The sequence below is a fragment of the Esox lucius genome, chromosome 7 (assembly GCF_011004845.1).
Source record: "Esox lucius isolate fEsoLuc1 chromosome 7, fEsoLuc1.pri, whole genome shotgun sequence".
Lineage (NCBI taxonomy): Eukaryota > Metazoa > Chordata > Actinopteri > Esociformes > Esocidae > Esox > Esox lucius.
The window spans coordinates 6,931,238-6,948,807 of record NC_047575.1 but is presented as its reverse complement, the minus strand read 5'-3'; the positions used below and the strand labels follow the sequence as shown (position 1 = coordinate 6,948,807).

At 42.7% G+C, this 17,570-nt stretch overlaps 1 protein-coding gene across 3 annotated transcripts; it reads left to right on the top strand.

The window, feature by feature from the left end:
• Positions 1-6,611: 6,611 nt before the first annotated feature.
• On the top strand, positions 6,612-17,321 carry LOC105029564 (ras-related protein Rab-34-like). Of its 3 annotated transcripts, none has more exons than XM_010902988.5 (11): positions 6,612-6,882; positions 8,820-8,891; positions 9,284-9,375; positions 9,530-9,595; positions 12,225-12,326; positions 12,458-12,522; positions 12,636-12,687; positions 12,866-12,947; positions 13,055-13,145; positions 13,526-13,633; positions 16,898-17,321. In XM_010902988.5, the coding sequence occupies exons 2-11, from the start codon at positions 8,835-8,837 to the stop codon at positions 16,957-16,959; spliced, it is 777 nt and encodes a 258-aa protein (XP_010901290.2). In that variant the 5' UTR covers positions 6,612-6,882; positions 8,820-8,834; the 3' UTR covers positions 16,960-17,321. The 3 variants fall into 3 exon arrangements, with proteins under 3 accessions (XP_010901290.2, XP_019903510.2, XP_010901291.2); XM_020047951.3 differs by lacking the exon at positions 16,898-17,321 and adding an exon at positions 16,153-16,460; XM_010902989.4 differs by lacking the exon at positions 16,898-17,321 and adding an exon at positions 15,547-16,007.
• Positions 17,322-17,570: the final 249 nt, after the last annotated feature.

Genomic DNA, 17,570 nt, shown 5'->3' with positions numbered 1-17,570 from the left:
TCCACATTTATTAAACATCCCCGCCACCCCAACTGTACCCAGTTAGTCTCCTGATTTCGAGATAGACAATCTGCAGTTGATTACCCCAATAGAAAGAGTTGAATATCGGGACGAGTGGCTGTTGAAGCTCCCCTGGTTAGCCCCTGGTTATCCATACTGCTTTTTCATCACACGGCTCACTCCACCAAGTATATAAATGAAAGCCCTCAGGAGGAGGTGCTCAGCAACACCTCAGCCAGCTTGCAGGCCCCTGACATGCCACAGGAGAAACCATAGCATGATCATTCTCCTATATCTAGGTGGACACTTACCCGGTCCTCCAGAACTATTGGACCCCTTGATAAAGATATGCAAAAGAGCTAAGAAATATATTATTATTGTCTTATTGTATAGCAGGTTAATCTTACACTCAAAATCGACCAGGCAGAAAAGAAAGGAAGACCTCAAAACGACAATATAGAGGTACGATTCAGCTTATTTATCTTTCTCAGAAGAGGTATGGCACCTCACGATATACAAAGATAGGACACAATAACGTGTGAAGTGCTGGTGATAGTGGGACAAACATATAAGCACCATTTAGTGATGGGAGCAGGTGTGTCCGTGTTGTACACTGGCGAGGTGGAGCGCTGCAGTGGCCGTTACAATAGTGGAGAAATCTAACTTTCAAATGAGTTAAACGTTATTTTAATCACATTATTTTAAATACTTCTAAATATTTTTTAAATACACCCCCATTTCCAGAAAAGGTGGGACGCTGTGTAAAATGTAAAGAAAAACAAAATGCAATGATGATGAAACCATATATTCAATAGAAAATTGGGGCAACAAAAGCCTGGAAAAAATGTTTAATGCTAAAAGAAAAACCTGGTGGAACATCTCACAACTAATTAGGTTATTTGGCAACAGGTCAGCTACATGATTAGGTACAAAAAGAGTCTTTCACCTCTCTGAGAAATATTGCAGTTTGGGGATCTCATCATCTGAGGTACTTAATATCATTAAAAGATCCAGAGAAACTGGAGAAATCTCTGTACGCAAGGGACAAGACCGAAAACCAATATTGGATGTCTGTGATCTTCGGGCCCTCAGGCAGCACACATATGAAACAGACAACATTCTGTAGTGGACATCACTGCTTCCAAAAAACCATTCTCTGTGAACACAATACATAACTGCATCCATAAATGCAAGTGAAAACTCTACCATGCAAAGAAGAAACCAGATATAAACTTGATCCAGAAATGCCACCGCCTTCTCTGGGCCCAAGCTCATTTAACATGGACTGAGACAAAGTGGAAAACTGTCCTGTGGTCTGACTAATCAACATTTTAAATTATTATTGGGAATCATGGCCGCCACATCCTCCGGGCTAAAGAATAGAGGGACCATCTGGGTTGTTGTCAGCACACAGTTCAAAAGCCAGCATCCTTGATGGTATGGGTGAGCATTAGTGCACATGGCATGGGTGACCTGCACATCTGTGAATGCACTATTAATGCTGAACAAAATATAGAGGTTTTCTAAATATATGCTGCCATCCAGACAAAATATTTTTCAGGGAAGGCTTGTGAAATACTAATTTCCGCAAAAAAAGGCTAATTTCAGCAATACAATGCCAAACTACATTTTTTGCGTATTGCAACAGCATGGCTCCATAGTAAGAGTCTGGTTGCTAAACTGGCCTGCCTGCAGTCGAAACCTGTCACTCATTGAAAAATGTAGTGCATTATGATACAATATTTTTCCAAAAACAATAACATTTCGCATTTCAACATTTGATATGTTGCATTGTACTATTTTCTACTATACTATTAAATACACACTCTAACACCTACTTCACACTCATGTCTTACGCTACTACTTTGCTGTTTATCTGTTCATAGCTATCCCACTTATTTGTAAATTATCATTCAAAAATGTTGGGTCTCTAAAAAATTTCTTTGTTTTTCAAAAGAAATTCCCATTTTGTTGGACTGTGTAAGCGGAGCCAGCCAAGAAGAGCAAATATCTCTTACTTACTGACTGACTGACTGACCTTTGTTAAATAGCGTAGTGGTTAGAGAAGCAGACCTGTGAACTATAGGTCCCATGTTCAAATCTTCTAACAGTCAAAACAAATGATGCATCAGGATTTGTTACGGACAGACAAAAACATCCCTTCAAGATCGACGTTATAATAAGCTTAAACTTAAACTGTTTACGGTTGCATTGCAACTGTTTCTGGTGCATCTATGCATGCTTGTTGTGTCAGGACAGACAAAAACCTAGCTGGCTACAACATTCCGTAGCTACGTTGGGGTAAGCTTAAACTAAAACTCTTTACGGTTATACAGTATTGCAACTATTTCTGGTAGTTTTTCGAAGTACACATCTGTGCATGCTTTTGGGGATAATATAGGATAGATCAAAACCAGTAAAAGAGTAGGGTTTCCACGATTCCGTTGTCTTTTCACTTCCGTTGTCTTTTCACTTCCATCCATCCATCATCTTCCGCTTATACGGGGCTGGGTCACGGGGGCAGCAGTCTAAGCAGGGATGCCCAGACTTCCCTCTCCCCAGACACTTCCTCTAGCTCTTCCGGGGGGACACTGAGGCGTTCCCAGGCCAGCCGGGAGACATAGTCCCTCCAGCGTGTCCTAGGTCTTCCCCGGTGGGACGGGACCTGAACACCTTCCCAGGAAGGCGTTCCGGAGGCATCCGAAACAGATGCCCAAGCCACCTCAGCTGACCCCTCTCGATGTGGAGGAGCAGCGGCTCTACTCTGAGCTCCGCCTGGGTGACCGAGCTTCTCACCCTATCTCTAAGGGATCGCCCAGCCACCCTGCGGAGAAAGCTCATTTCGGTCGCCTGTATCCGGGATCTTGTCCTTTCGGTCATAACCCAAAGCTCATGACCATAGGTGAGAGTAGGAACGTAGATTGACCGGTAAATCGAGAGCTTCGCCTTGCGGCTCAGCTCTTTCTTCACCACGACAGACCGATACATCGACCGCATTACTGCAGAAGCTGCACCAATCCGTCTGTCAATCTCCCGTTCCATCCTTCCCTCACTCGTGAACAAGACCCCTAGATACTTAAACTCCTCCACTTGAGGCAGGCACTCTCCACCAAACTGAAGTGGGCAAGCCACCCTTTTCCGACTGAGGACCATGGCCTCGGATTTGGAGGTACTGATTTTCATCCCCACCGCTTCACACTCGGCTGCAAACCGTCCCAGTGCATGCTGAAAGTCCTGGTTAGAAGGGGCCAACACGACAACATCATCCGCAAAGAGCAGAGACAAAATTGTGTGGTCCCCAAACCTGACACCCTCCAGCCCCTGGCTGCGCCTAGAAATTCTGTCCATAAAAATTACGAACAGAACCGGCGACAAAGGGCAGCCCTGCCGGAGTCCAACATACACTGGGAACAAGTCTGACTTACTGCCGGCAATGTGGACCAAGCTCCTGCATCGGTCGTACAGGGACCTGACAGCCCTTAGCAAAGGACCCAGGACCCCATATTCCCGAAGCACTCTCCACAGGATGCCACGAGGGACACAGTCGAATGCCTTCTCCAAATCCACAAAACACGTGGATTGGTTGGGCAAACTCCCATGAACCCTCCAACACCCAACACTGTCCCGGACCACCACGCGATGTTGCACAGGCGTGTCAACCAAGACAGCCCCACAAAATCCAGAGACTTGAGGTACTCAGGGCGGATCTCATCCACCCCCGGTGACTTGCCACCGAGGAGTTTCTTGACCACCTCTGTGACTTCAGCCCGGGTGATGGATGAGTCCACCTCTGAGCCCTCATCCACTGCTTCCTCAATGGAAGATGTGACAGCGGGATTGAGGAGATCCTTGAAGTACTCCTTCCACCGCCCGACGACATCCCCAGTTGAGGTCAACAGCTGCCCACCTCTACTATAAACAGCGTTGGTAGGGCACTGTTTCCCTCTCCTGAGGCGCCAGATGGTTTGCCAGAATCTCTTCGAGGCCAGCTGATAGTTCTTCTCCATGGACTCACCGAACTCCTCGCAGGCCCGAGTTTTTGCCTCCACAACCACTGCAGCCCGCTTGGCCTGTCGGTACCCGTCAGCTGCCTCAGGAGTCCCACAACCCAACCAGGCCTGATAGGACTCCTTTTTCAGCTTGACGGCATCCCTTACTTCAGGTGTCCACCACCAGGTTCGGGGATTGCCACCTTACGGCCACAGCTCCGAGCAGCCGCTTCGACAATGGCGGTGGAGAACATGGTCCACTTGGACTCAATATCTCCAGCCTCCCTCGGGATCCAGCCGAAGCTCTGCCGGAGGTGGGAGTTAAAGATCTCTCTGACAGGAGACTCGGCCAGACGTTCCCAGCAGACCCTTACAGTACTCTTGGGCCTGCCGAGTCTGTCCAGCTTCCTCCCCCGCCATCGGATCCAACTCACCACCAGGTGGTGATCAGTTGACAGCTCCGCCCCTCTCTTCACCCGAGTGTCCAAGACATACGGCCGCAGGTCAGATGAGACGACAACAAAGTCGATCATCGACCTGCGGCCTAGGGTGTCCTGGTGCCACGTGCACTGATGGACACCCTTATGCTTGAACATGGTGTTCGTTATGGACAAACTTTGACTAGCACAGAAGTCCAATAACTGAACACCACTCGGGTTCAGATCAGGGGGGGCGTTCCTCCCAATCACGCCCCTCCAGGTGTCACTGTCGTTGCCCACGTGGGCGTTGAAGTCCCCCAGTAGAACGATAGAGTCCCCAGTCGGAGCACTCTCCAGCACCCCTCCCAGAGACTCCAAGAATGTCGGGTACTCTGCACTACCGTTCGGCCCGTAGGCACAAACAACAGTGAGAGACCTATCCCCGACCCGTAGGCGCAGGGAAACGACCCTCTCGTTCACCGGGGTAAACTCCAACACATGGCGGCAGAGCTGGGGAGCTATAAGCAAACCCACACCAGCCCGCCGCCTCTCACCATGGGCAACTCCAGAGTGGTGAAGAGTCCATCCTCTCTCAAGGAGTGTGGTTCCAGACCCCAAGCCGTGCGTAGAGGTGATCCCGACTACCTCTAACCGGAACCTCTCAACCTCATGCACAATCTCAGGCTCCTTCCCTGCCAGCGAGGTGACGTTCCACGTCCCTAGAGCTAGTTTCCGTGTCCAGAGATCGGGTTGTTTAGGCCCCTTCCTTCGACTGCCGCCCGATCCTCTTCGCACCGGCCTCTTATGGACCCACGGGAAGGCGGCCCCACGTCGCTCCTTCGGGCTGAGCCCGGCCGGGCCCCATGGGGAAAGGCCCGGGCACCAGGTGCTCGCACACGAGCCCCAACCCCGGGCCTGGCTCCAGGGTGGGGCCCCGGCTGCGCCATACCGGGCGACGTCACGGAACTCAAAATTTTACACATCATTTGCAGGGAAAAGTTCATTTTCAGTCTTGCTAGCAATTGCTCAATTCTTATTACTATTCCAAGAAGTAAGTTAGTAGATACTAGTAAGCCTATTACTGCATAATAAGCTGTTAAATTAGCCAGTGGCAAAAGCCATACAGCTCATAGATGCTATTTGTGGTGGAGGTAAACTTAATAAGAAACGTTAGTCATGTTTAATGGTCTCTAGTGACAGGGCAATTAACCCCTATAGCCCTGTGGCATAGGGATTAAAGTTGCAGCCTCTCACGTGGGAGCCCATGGTTTGAATCCTGTGAGAGCAACAATATTTTAGGCTTGCCTGGTTCCTTTTCTGGTTTATCCATTTTTCAGGTTCTGGCTATGCCCCTAACCATCTCTGCGTTGGTCTGGGGGTCATAGTCGGGACCTGGCAGAGGAGAGGCCTCTAGGCAACTCTTCACAGTTGTTTTTTAGTTTTTTGCAATTAAAGGCAGCTGTACATTGTTGCCTCTAATTGTGTGCCCTATATTAGTTGAGTTTGTCCACGCCCTTGTGTGGATTATTGTTTGTGCTCGGGGTTATCCGCTCTTTTTTTTGTTTTTATTGCTGTTAAAGAAGTTATAAAAATATGTTCTACAGCTCTGTCTCGGCTGTGATGCCATTAAAATAACATCAATAGTTATTTACAACATTAACAACATCTACATTGCATTTGTGATCAGCTTGATGTTATTTTAATGGCCAAAAACTTCTATTTTCTTTTGAAAACCAGGACATTTCTAAATGACACCAAACCTTTGAACGGTAGTGTACATAGAAATAAATGACCGTGTAACCCAGAAAACAGACTCAGTACTGGTCATTGGGCCCATAAGTAACCATTTCATTAACACTTCTGTGGGACCAAACCTGCAATCATTTTAAATAAATATACAAATGATTTATCTATTTGTATGAGTTTGTGTATTTATTTAATTTTACTTTCATGGCATGTTAGGTCCTTCATGCCTATTTGGTTAATGAATAAAGCAATATAATTACATTTACCTGTTCAAACAACCCACTCCAGATGGCAGTATGATTCCTTTATTACTAACCACCAACAAATAAAAGTAGTACATTAACATTAGGACAATTACCTATTGGCTGAGCAGTAGCTTTGCCCATGTGCTCACAAAGAGGAAATACAGGAAACAGACAATAAATAATCCTCTATCATTCTCTAGGGTGTTATTTTGCTGAGGAATTGGCAGTGTACAGAAGGTTGGTACCATAGAGATAATTTACTTTTTCTAGTAAATGATCTCTATTCTTCTCTATGAAAGAACAAAAATGGGAGCTTCATAATTCACGTCATATGTTTCCACTGCTGTGTTCGCTCTCTGGCCATTGACGGCTATCTTCTGGTGGATGTATAGTTCTCTGGAACTTAATGAAAGTTTAGTAGAGTAGATTTACTCTTGCTGAGGAATTGGAGTTAACTTATGACAGTTGCAGCATCTTTGCAAGGTAAGGTATCATTCTTCATGATTACATGATTTAAACTGACAGTTTTGTTTGTCAATCCTACATGTATTAACACAGTTTGAGTTTTAATATTTTCATAAATTCTGCATGTTTCATCAGCTTTTTTTGATGCTCTTTATGTCTTAGGATATTTGATCCATGTTCTTCTTCATAAGGCTTTGTTTATTTGCTCATTACATGTAATACAGATGTGTAAAAGCTAGAATTGCATCATGTTCAGTTTTTGTAAGTGATACATTTGTAATATTTAGTACATTTATTGGAGGGGACATGTACAATCCAGGAAATGCGATACATCCCATTCATTTGAACAGTTCATTTAAAGGCGGTGGACATAATAATGGAAACACCTAACAATTTAGTTATATCTAGGAGCTAATGAACAGTAGGGCCAACCTTTGCCTTCAGAATAGCTCTAATACTTGGAATGATGTCAAACAAGTCCTGAACTCTATGTAATGGGATATTGCATCATTCTTCAAGATGAGTTCTTTGAAGGATGAAATAGGTAAAACATTACTATGCACTCTGTGCTCCAAAATCTCCCATAAAGGCTCAATGCTATTCAGATCTGGTGATTGGGGAAGCCATGGAACACATTTTGACATCCTTCTGGTGATAATAAAACCACTCGTAAATTTGTTAAGCTGTGTGTATGGGCATTATCATCCTGGAATGTTAGAACATCATGATGGATCAATGTTTGCACCTGTTTCTGTTGGAACAGTCTGAGCCATTGAGTCACACAAGATGGATGCCCATACCATTACAGATGCAAACCCCTCCAGATGTAGGAAATAGTGAAAGATGAACAATTAGACCATTTTACTGCTTTCCTTTGCACAGACACCCAGGTTTTGCACTCTTTACACCAAGCTGTGTGTCTTTTTGCATGGATACAAGTGGTTTGCTAATTGCAGCAATGGTATAAAATCCAGCTTTGTGAAGCTCACAACATAGATTTTCTGTTAAGACTGGGTCAGAGATGTATGCATTCAATTCTGTGGACATTTTCGAGGCTGTGTTTTTGGGGCATTTAGCCACTATATGTCCATATATCCCAGTCAGTCAGCTTGGACTTGCGACCATTGTTCCTTTTTGCCAATGCAGTTTGTTAATGTTTGGCATATGATGTCATGATTTCTGAGACCCCCTTGACATTTCTTGTGATTGATGCTCCTGCTATTTTGGCATCAAATATCTGGCCTCTTTGGAACTGTGTTAGTTGCCTCATGTTGTTCTGAACACTCAAATATCAAAGTGTTAATTGTCAGATCACTTCTACAACTAACACATGTCTACTACTATTTGGGAATCAATCTAATGTGACCTCTGCAACTGTGTTTGCAATTGTGATTTGTGATTAGTCCTTTTCCATTATTTTGTCCACAACCTGTACATCTGGGTTCCCCAATATAGAGATGAGTGAGCAGCTCTTGTATTTGGTTGCTATAGTTTATTAAGTGGACCAGGCAGTGTTGCCATAGTGATACTGTATACTTTTCCACCCAGACAAGGCATAGCAGATGGCTGCTATACAACATGCAGGCTGAATGGTCATATACTCTGACCTACAAGACAGCTGTCTGTGGTCTTTCATATCTACGGATCACCTAGGAGATTTAGTGGACACTTTTTGTTGTGGATGTTGCACTGGGTGGAAAAAAGGGGGAATAAAAATGCTTTCTCTTTCCTCTAGAGAATTCCATTTACTCTAAAACTGAGTGTGTGTGTGTTTATGTGTGTGTGTGTGTGTGTGTGTGTAGGTGTGTATGAGATGCACTTGAGTATTTCAAATCCATGACTGTGCTATTCAAATTTCAGTTAGTAAGTAACTGTCTACGATTGTTGGAGTATGTGAGTGGGTCTCTGTTTGTGATTATTTGAGTGTGTTTGTTTCTGTCTGTGTCTATCTATAGCCTTGTAACATCCACATGAAGAGTATGTTGCCACCAGTGAGGAAAGACCGAATCATAACTCAGCTTCCAGGGGTAAGTCAAGCACACCCATACATACGCACCAAAGTGGTTGTTGACTTCATTCTCCATGGAATCTAAACTGGAGTCTTCACTGTCGCATCCTTGCACATCTGAAAATAAGTAAATAGTGTTGCTGCTACACAACATATTATGGTTTTGTGTGCTGAGGGGAGATGATTAGAAAAAGCTTTGTGGTTTTAGTGTGATTCCAAGCTGTTAGACTTATTTGTTCTTTTTATTTGCCCTACTAGAAACACAATCTCTCCTTTTCGTCTGTCACTGCCACATTTCCTCCCCCGCTATTTTTCATCCTCTACTCCTTTCATTCTTCCTATCTCTTCATCCCCCTCCCCTCCCTCATTTTCTTTTCCTCCTACCCTCTCTCTCTATTTCTTTGGCTACAGTGTTTTTCCCCAGATGCGGCCCTGCATACTAAAGATGGCTTCCACTGGCAGGTCAAGGCTGCTTGTCAAGGGCAAAAGAAAGGTGCAGTGGGGTGAGATGAACACACGCACATATTATTCACTCTTCCTCTTACTTCCATCCTCTATTTCTGTCCCACCTCAGTGGGTTTTTCTCCATGTGAACTACTGCAACACAAACACGTGTTACTACATCGTCAGCCTTTGTCTGTTTGCTTGTGCCTGCAGGTTTAACGTCGCCAAGGTGATTGTAGTAGGTGACGTGGCTGTTGGGAAGACGTGTCTGATCAGCAGGTGAGGAAATATTACGGTCAATGGTTGCATCCCAAATGGCACCCTATTCCCTTGGTAGTGCCCTGCTTTGAGGGGATACTATAGTCCTATGGGCCTGCTATGGGTAACAGTCAATAGCCATATAGTCAGTAGCTCAGATGGCAGAGTATGTATACACAGTATATACAGTGTAAGAAAGTAGGAAACATACACGCTCTTACTGCGGGACAAGTGTCAGCTAAAACAGTGTATGCATGTACAATGACTCTCAAAGGTATTCACATTCCACATATTCCACATTTTATTGTATTACAACATGAAATCACAATGGATATAATTAGGAGTCTTTGTCACTGATCAACACAGAAAAGTCCATAATATCAAAATGAAAAATTTCAATCAATTATAAATTGTTGTAAATCATAAATTGTTGTAAATTAATTACAAATATAAAGCTGGAAATCACTGACTTCGTTTATATTCACCCCATTTGCTATGACACACCGGAATGACCTGTGGTGTAACCAATTGCCAAATGTTGGAGTGCATACAGTAACAATAGCCTGGGTGCTTTATAAAAGTGTTGTTTATGGTGGAATGGCAAAAAGAAAACTGTTTGCCAGAAGACATGTTGGAGACTCTGAGACAAAGTGCAATAAGATTCTTTGTTGTAATTAGACAAAAATAAAGCTTCCTGGCCTAAAACCACATATCATCCTGAGAACACCATCCCTAAAGTGAAGCATGGTGGTGGCTACAGCATGCTATGGGGATGTGTTTCTGTGTCAGGGCCTAGAAAGCTTGTGAACATAACAGGGCAACTTGACAGAGGTTGGGAAAGTTTTACAAAGGACAAAGGTCAGCAATTGTTGTGTCCAGATGTGCAAAGCTGGTAGAGACTTATTCAAATAGATTCATGGCTGTAATTGCTGACAAAGCTGGCTCTACTAAATATAGACAAAAGGGGGGAATATTTAAATAATCGATAATCGTATCTATAATTAAATTAGAACAATGTATATATTTTTTCCAATTTGACATTACAGAGTTTTGTAGCAAAGTCTTCTAATTAAATCTATTTTGAAGAAGTGAGTCTCTGCCTTGACGTTAGTGGGGAACAACAGGGTGTCATCTAGGGTCACCCCAAGGTTCTTTGCACTCTGGGCAGAGGACACTGTTGATACCATGATGGGTATTTCGTAGTGGCCACAGACCTTGTCAAGGCAGACATTCCAAGCATGAATGTCAACCAGGGACATGTGTCTTGTCACCTGGATTTTGCAAGGAGGGAAGATGGGAAAAACCTGGAAAAGGAGGGGGAAAATCTTGTTAGATACTATATATAATGTGCTTTCGCGAAGTGTTCAGACCCAGAAATCATGCAGAATTCATGGTTCCTTCATTGATGACAAGTCCATGTCCTAATGCAGCAAAGGATCCCCAAACCATGACTATGTCACCACCATACTTGACCGTTGGAAGGAGGTTCTTAATATGGAACGTAATGTTTGATTTTACTTCTTCACTTCCCCTCATTTTGTTGTGTTTTTGCTGGTGAATGTTATAAATACATTGCTAAAACATTTAAAGCTCCCAGAATTACAAAGGGCTCCATTATTGGGAAATGGAATAAAATTGGAATCACCATGAATCTTCCTAGATCTGGCCTTTCTGAAAAACTAAGTAACCAGATATGGTAGGCCTTGGTCACAGGTGACCAAGAACCCAATGGCCACTCTAACAGAGCTTCAGAGTATCTCTGCAAACACTGGATAACGTGCAAAGAAAACCATCTCTGCAGAACTTCATCAATCAAGTGTTAAACAGTCCTCTCCACCACCATTATCAAAACATCTTTCAGGAGAACAGTGTTCCATTCCTCCAGGAGAGTCCAGAGAATCTATGTCAAGGTGCATTGAGGCTCGTGGCGACCCAACATCTTACTTTATGTTCTGGTGGCTCATGGCGACCCAACATATTTATGTTTTGGTGGCTCGTGGCAACCCAACGTCTTACTTTATGTTCTGGTGGCTCGTGGCGACCCAACATCTTACTTTATGAGATTTCATGTAATTTCTTCTTATGATTTGTTACCCATCTGTATCATGTGTAAGATGTGCACACATGTACAGCTGTGCCTGGCTTAGGTTTTCCCGGTGCCAAAGGTGGGATCTTACTAGTATTTGGCTAACCATTCCTCGCCACAATATGGGCCCTGTATAAGGAATGATTTTAGGAGGTACTGTTTGTCTAATTAACATGTCGCTCAAGCAGATAGTAAATACCATGTTTCCCCCTAAGAGATTAAAACATTGATTGACCTGTGGATATTATTAATGTCATATTGAAGTAAATTAGCTTAGTAATCAAATCTCTTCAAATGTTGTTGTTCATAGTCATATCTCTCACAACTGAAAGAGGGACACATTTCAAACAATTAAAGTCATTATATTACTGTTTCTTCCCCATGTAAACTAATGGTTCTGTAACCGAGATACAATCATATTGGCATTTTATCCATAATGGATACATTTATCCAGGTTTTGCAAGGACAGATGTACTATAAGTCCTCCTAAGATTTGACTAGATGTTTGAAAACGCCATGCATTGACTATACACTCTCTTTTTCCTTCTCCCTGGGACTTCACAGGTTTTGTAAGGACTCATTTGATAAGAACTATAAGGCCACCATTGGAGTGGATTTTGAGATGGAGCGGTTTGAGGTACTAGGGGTGCCATTCAGTTTACAGCTGTGAGTATACTGTACTACACACACACACACACACACACACACACACAACCATCGTCACCCTTAGTTCACCTATTGTATATGGTCTGTTGCCCTCACTCTCTCTCCTTCTGCTCCATCTCTCTTTCACCCAGGTGGGACACAGCGGGACAAGAAAGATTCAAGTGCATTGCCTCTACCTATTACAGAGGAGCACAAGGCATGTCAATTGATTAAACATGTTTACAAAATAATGCTAATTCCGCGAACGTTGTGATGTGTCTGTAACCTGTCAATAACGTGGGCTGTGTTGTTCTCCTGGTTCCTCTCCAGCTATCATATTGGTATTTGACCTGAGCAGTGTGGGCTCCCTTGACAACGCTAGGTGAGTGACACCGGTGCATGAATAATATGTGTTTTACAGTGTTAGGGTCAAGATTGAAGGCTACTCTCTGCCATAGTAACGGCTCGTCATATCTCAGAGGTTGTCAGTATGTTTCTATACGCGATTCTTCATGGTGCAATACTGAATTGTGTGTGTGTGTGTGTGTGTTACCATGCAGGCAGTGGCTGGAGGATGCTATGAAGGAGAACGACCCTTCCAGTGTGCTGCTGTTTCTGGTTGGAACCAAAAAGGACCTCAGCGTTAGTGCATAATCTGAAAGACACCCCGAAAAAGATCTGTCATTCTTTTAAAGATGAATTATTTCAAACTATATCCCAATCTCTATCTTCCTTTCTCTGTCTCTCAGTCTACCGAGCATCTGGCAAATATGGAGCAGGAGGCCATCAGACTTTCAGAAGAAATCAGAGCAGAGTACTGGGCCGTGTCTGCTAAGTCAGGTAGGGCTGCGATCAGAAGTTTAGAAGCAAAAAGTAAAAGTACTGAGCTGTGTTTATCATATGAGGGAAGTTCCAAATTAAGACCTAAATTACCATGTAAAGGAAATTTGTATATGCCTTAATTAGGAACTTCCCTCACCTTGTCAACACAGCCAAGTACTGGTGAACACTGAAGAAGAATTTTACCTAGTTTCTATGTTATTGTTTTCATATATTTTTCTTTGTAAAGCACATTGAATTGCTTCGATATATGTCATTTTTTACCCTTCTGACTGTGACCAGATACACATACACACACAACTACACCTTCAGTCTCCCTCTCCCTTTCATCCTCTTCTTCCTCCCCACCTGCCTATCTTTTCCATCTCTCTTTCGCTCAGGGGAGGGCATCAGGGACCTCTTCTTCCGGGTAGCGTCTCTAACCTTCGAGGCCAATGTGCTGGCAGAACTTGAGAAGAGCGGATGTAGGCGAGTTGGTGACATCATCAGTAAGTATCTTTGTGTTCTGTTTTTCTCTGAAGCTAAAAAAAAACACAAAAAATAATTAATCAGTAAAATAAAAAAATTCCTGCATGTCATTGTGTTCATACCCCTTTTGCTATAGTCTTCTAAGTCATACCATTCATCTTGGAAAAACTATTTAGAAACAGCTTGTTTTGTACATTCAAGGGGACTAAAATAATTTGGACAATTGACTTCACACCTGGCTATTATTAGGTAGGTGTGTTTGTTTACATTATTAGTGCATGAAAAACAGAGGTGTGAATATCTAGTCTTGATTCTAGGCTTTGCGTTTGCATTTGGAGTCAGTTGTTGGTGTTTGATAACACGAGGATCAAAGAAGTGCCAATGCAAGTCAAGATGGCCCAGCTGGTGGGCCAAGATCAATTGTTTGGTACATAAAAAATGGAAAGCACTGTTCAGCTTAATGTTCTACTGAATGCTCACCCTCATCGAGAAAAAATAACAACAAAGTACTGTTTCACAGATCAGGAACACTCCTGGATGTAGGAGTGGATATGTCAGCCACTACCATTTGCAGAATACTTTACAAGCCAAACTATAGAGATTGCACTGCAAGGTGCAAAAACACTGGATACCTAAAAAACCTGCCTAAAAAAAGAGCCTGCAGAGTTCTGGAAAAAGATACTGTGGCAGATGAGGCAAATACTAACATGAACAAGAGGGAATGCATGAGGAAAATGTGGAGAGAAAAGAACTGGCATACCAATTATCTGTGATAATGTGTTATGTTTTTGGCATTCATAGCTGTCACTGGTTCACTTGTCTTCATTGATGATGTAACTGCTGACGGCAGCATAAGGCTGAATTCTGAAGTGTGCAGAAACGTTTTGTCTCCTCACATACAACTAAATGCCTCAACTCACTTCACCTTGCAGCAGGACAATGACCCAAAACAAACTGATAAACCAACAAATTACTTATTCAGGGATAAAAAGTGAAATGTTATTGACCAGCCAAGTTGATCACCAGACAGAAGTCCAACTGTGCATTAATTTTATTTGCTGAAAAAGGCAAAAAAAATGACAAACAAACATGAACTAAACTTTGCTGCAGTACAAGCCTGACAGTGTCTGATGTCTGTGGGTCCCAGACTTCAGGCAGTCATCAAATGAAAATTATTTGTAATCAAGTACTAAATATAAAGACATTATCTGAGATTATATTCATTTGTACCCTTTATTTTTGGCCCCATAAATTGTTTAAATACTGTCAAATTACAGCTGATAGTTTGCACTTTATTTTTTAGTTTAGACTGTCACTGTCAAAGTTAATTTGGTCTGCAGTGTCCATTGAAAATCATTGGAAATCCTTGGATATAGTATTCATAATACTCTATCAAGCTCAGTTTGCTGTCACAAACCAAGATTAATTTCAGACTGAGACAACAATTCCATTTTTATTTTTGGCCGACCTTTATTTTTATTGACTGTTGTCAGATTCTCAAATGTGTCTTCCATTCATAGCCCTTGTTGTCTTGAAAATAAGAAAGAAGGTACATCACTTCAACAAGAGGCTAAATATAATAGCACGCAAATAAAAAATGTTTTAATAAATGTATACATTAGATATATTTATTTGTGTCTTTGGTGACCCTTAACTGAGAGTCACTAAAATGATGTTGATTGAAGCAGTTGGATAAAATATAAAATAACACTGATAAGCATTACGTAAGACACACAGAGCATTTGCCAATTAGCTTCGTCCCATAAATGAAAGTATAGCTAGCTATTAGCTAACATTTAGTTGCGGAAGGTTCTATTGCTTAAACAGAAAAGCTAATTACATTGAATCATGTTAAGGCTCATCGTGATTCAAGGCTCATCTATGCGTGGTCTACTGTGGCACAAGTCACAGAGAGGTTTTATGATGGTTACAGGAGGAATGTGTCACAACACGCAGTACATTGCACCCTGCTGCGTATGGGGCTGAACAGCTGCAGACCGGTCAGAATGCACATGATGACCCCCTCCACCGCCGAAAGCATCTATAATGGGGAACTGAACCTTGGAGCAGTGGAAGAAGGACCGATGATTTCCCTTTTTCTTTTACATCATGTGAATGATCATGGACTTGTTTGCCGTTTACCTGGGGAAGTGATGGTACCAGGATGCACTGTGGGAAGATGACAAGCCGTTGGATTGTGATGCTTTGCGCAATGTTCTGCTGGGAAACCCTGGGTCCAGGTATTCATGTGGAAGTTAATTTGATACGTGTCACCTACCTGAACATTTTTCCAGGAATAGCCGTTCATGGCAATGGCATTCCCTGGTGGCAGTTGCCTCTTTCAGCAGGATAATAGACCTTGCCGTGCACATACAGCTCTGAAAAGAATTAACAGACCACTACTCCTTTTTGTTTCCTTTCCCAAAAAAGTTGAAAAGGAAGGTTGTGTGTGAGGAACAGAAGCGTTCAATTTTCAGTGGTCTCTTAATTTTAAACCTGTTTCTCACTCAAAACCTTCCTTTTCAACTTTTTTGGAAAGGAAAGAACAAGGTGCAGTGGTCTCTTTTTCCGGAGCTGTATTGTTTGGGAATGGTTTGAGGAACATGAGGAAGAGTTCATGGTGTTGCGCTGGCCTCGAAATTCCTCAGATCTGAGCATCAGTGAGACGTGCTGGACCAACATGTCTGATCCACAGCAGCTCCACCTCACAACTGACTGGACATGAAGGATCTGCTGCAAATGTCTTGGTGCCAGATACTACAGGACACATTCAGGGGTCTTGCAGGGTCCATGCCTTGGTGGGTCCAGCACTGTTTTTGCTGCACACGGAGGACCAACAACATATTAGGCAGGTGGTCATAATGTTTTATTTTCATCAGTGCATAATGGTCTCCACTTACCATCCAAGGGTTTGCATTTTTTTCAAAGTTGTTAAAAAACAATTCCCAGGTTGAGCCACTAACAAAACAGAATCATTCATCAGTTGAACTTCTTAGTAGTCAAGTTTATATCTGGTTCTAATATTTTATATGTTTCTTCCTTGTCCACACTCTAATCTTGCACACTTTTTCGTCTGGTATGCACAATTAAATGACATTATGATTAGCTTTCAGAAGACTAAATGGACAAGAGTAGGGCATTATCAGGGCCCCTGTTCATGGCAGGACTTCAGTTGTTGTGTGAATTGGCCTGATATTGCTATTTACTTTGTGTACTTCTGATTACCAAGGAGATGTCATACATGTCCCCCATGTAATCTCTTACACAATATATGTGTCCTGCAGGACTCACAGAGAACAGTAAAGAAGAGGAAAAAACAACCAAGAGGAAGGCTAACTGCTGCTAATGGGAGTTCAACGTGCAAGCACAATGACCACATGGGAGAATAATCACATGGGAGAATAATCAATTTCTGAAAGATGGAAACAACAGTGAATAGGCTACACAACTGTGAGAGACTTGAATGCAAGGAAACAAGCATTCGCCTGTGCCATTTGTACAATCTGATAAGGGGGAGGTTATGTCTCGGTAGAATTCCAATGCCTTTGACTGTCAGCTGAACAAGAGATGGAACAGAAACTGTACTTATTGAAGTCTTACTTATGTGTTATTATAATCACATTCATGTTTATTATCTCATTTGATTGTAAACTGCTAAGGTGCACCAGTGAGTACACAGTATATGGTAATAAACCACTTCTCAATGTAGCTCTTCTCTGTTCAACATTCCTGTATTATAAATTTTTTATTCTAACATTTTAAGGTACTGGATATTGGATTTCCATGAGATGTAACCTATAATGACAACTGGTCATTGGCTTGGGAAGCCTGAATGACAAGGCTTCCCAAGCCAATGACCTGCGCGATTCAGGCTTGGAAAGCTGTGAACTTTTTCAAAGTCATGATTATACATATCACCAGCTGTGAACGCTATTCGATAACCATTCACAGGGTTGC